This window comes from Paralichthys olivaceus, chromosome 23, assembly GCF_024713975.1.
Source record: "Paralichthys olivaceus isolate ysfri-2021 chromosome 23, ASM2471397v2, whole genome shotgun sequence".
NCBI lineage: Eukaryota > Metazoa > Chordata > Actinopteri > Pleuronectiformes > Paralichthyidae > Paralichthys > Paralichthys olivaceus.
In genome coordinates, this window is record NC_091115.1 from 692,501 (window position 1) to 695,000 (window position 2,500).

Genomic DNA, 2,500 nt, shown 5'->3' on the forward strand with positions numbered 1-2,500 from the left:
TCGACACAAAGTGAGTTCCTCCTTCGGCTCCTTGTCGATGATTCCATCTGTGCAGCGTTCTGAAGCAGTGGAGAGTTTCCATGTCATAAATTACAGGCGTCCACAGTCTGCACTCCGGCCGCTGTCGACTGTGAATGATGAACTCAGACATGATTTATTCGGCTGTTAGCTTATTGCATTGTCCTGAAATAATGTTCCTGCATTATACAGAGTGGAGGCGGGTTTTGTTTGTGTGTGTGAGTGTGTTTTAAATCACACAGTCCAAAGTGGTGTGGCCGTCAGAGCGCTCACTAATCCACCGCTCAACAGAACATAAATCTCATCGCTGCAGCTCGCTGACCTCCTGACTGATGAAGACAGCTCGGACTTTTATCAAATCTGCTCAGATTGATTTTTTTGGTTTTACGTGGTATTGATATTTGTTTTCGTTCTGTCACTTCAGTCTGGAAACGAGCAGAGAGAAGAACTGCTGCCATGTTGAATATCCAGAATACTTACAGGCAAATTCAGGATTAAACGTATCTTCAGTACACGCCCTCGACCAATCAGGAGTCAGAGTCAGCTGTCAATCATCACGTCTCCGCCTGTTTCTATATCATAAATAACCGATTCAACCAAACTGATGAGAAACACTTGAACAAACATCAGAGAGAAGAACGAGCTGAAACGACAGAAACATTCATTTAACGTCTACTTTGAGTTTAGAGTTCGGTCCATGTCCCATTTACTAACATGGAGGAGGAGGAGGAGTTGATGACATAAACTGCAGCCAGACACCAGGGGGCGATCAACCTTTGTTTGTATAAACCAGTCAAGATCCTGTTTAAGATGAAAATGTTTAAATTGGCTCACGATGGTAAATCACAGTCTGAAGTTCCTCTTCTTCTTCCTCCTCTTCTTCCTCCTCTTCTTCCTCCTCCTCCTCCTCTTCCTCCTCCTCTTCTTCTCTCAGGTGGTGTCGGTGCTGCGTCCGGAGGAGATGTTCGAGTGTGTGTTCACGTGCGGGGCCGACTGTAAAGGGACGTCGCTCTATCCTTGTCTCCAGATCTTCGTCAACAACTCGGAGTCGAACTCTGTGGCTCTGCTGCACTTTGACGAGCAGCAGCTGGTCCTCAACCCGAAGGTACGACAAACGTTTCAGGGTGAACGAGCCAGGAAACATGTGATCAGCAGATCGGTGGATTCGCTGACTCATTTAACGACTTCATGGTTTTGTGATAATGAATTGAAGAAGACTTCTTTGTTCGTTGCAGGAACACTTCAGATTATATTCATTGACTTTATTTGTGATCAACCTATAACCAATAGAACCTTAAATACTAATATGACAGTATTTAATTATAACATATATTATTATTATTCACTGGTATCAGCTCCTGGAATGTGAATATTTGTTATTTTCTCACTCAACATCTCTGACTGTCCATCAGACAGTTTTGAATGAGAGGGAGTCATGAGACACTTGTATTCATTAATCAATCAGTCAGGTGCATTGATAATGAAAACAGTTGCAGCCTCAGAGTTTTGCATGTGACACAAACAGAATTAAAGCTGAGCGTCTGAGCGGTTTTTGTTCGGCATCTGCTGGAAGTGAGACAAACAGAAATAGATCCGCTGAAACAAAACTCGCCGTTAAAACACTCAGCGTGTGAATGGAGGACTTTGAGCGTCATTAACAAGCAGCTGACAGTGAACGCATCACAGCTGACAGTGAACGCATCACAGCTGACAGTGAACGCATCACAGCTGACAGACCCTGAGTGGGATCAGTTTCACTTTGAGCTTCTGCTGTGGCCAAAAGTCTGCAGACACCAAACGTGTGTTTCCACCGTCTTAAAGTTTCAGCGTCGTAGTTTGTGTTCATCCATTTTGTAAATGTGTTTTTCTTCTCAGACGCCTTTGTCAACATCTTCAACAAATATTAATTCTTCATCCTTCTCTCAACACTTATCTCAAACTCTTTCTGGATCACGTCTCGTCGTCTTTTTCTTAAATCGTTTAAATTCTGGTGAAAAGACTGAAAGAACAGAAGCTGTTCAATCGTGTCCATTATCTTTGAGACACGTTTCACTGAAACACGTGAAAGTAACATTCAGGCGTCTGCTTGTTGTCGTACAGACGAGTACAGACAACGTCCGTCTGTTGGTCTGTGGGACTTCTTCTTCTTCTTCAGTGCACGTCTGGGCCGTCGCTACAGCAACTGAGTAAATATAGAGGGTGAGAGATGGCGTGTCATTGATGCCGCTCAGTCACCATGGCGACAGCAATGGAGATGAAGTGGAGAGAGAGGGAGGGAGACGAGTCACGCTTCATTCAGAAAAGAGGGGGGGGGGGGGGGGTTCACAGGTTCTGTGACCTTTTATATATAAAACTAATGAGAGAGGGAGAGTCTCACTTCAAACACTGTCAAGTTGTATTTATATGATATATATATATATTTATATTTATATATATATTTATATTTATACAGTATAATGAGCCACTGGGAGCAGCTCGCTCA

The 2,500-nt window shown here is 43.5% G+C and overlaps 1 protein-coding gene across 1 annotated transcript in view; it reads left to right on the forward strand.

The window, feature by feature from the left end:
- The window catches only part of LOC109647831 (calcium-activated potassium channel subunit beta-4-like), a 17,600-nt gene that overhangs the window by 4,649 nt on the left and 10,451 nt on the right, over window positions 1-2,500 (forward strand). Inside the window, exon 4 of the mRNA XM_069519940.1 lies at window positions 953-1,123. Coding sequence (XP_069376041.1) covers window positions 953-1,123 — 171 coding nt within the window. The remainder of the gene's footprint in view (window positions 1-952; window positions 1,124-2,500) is intronic.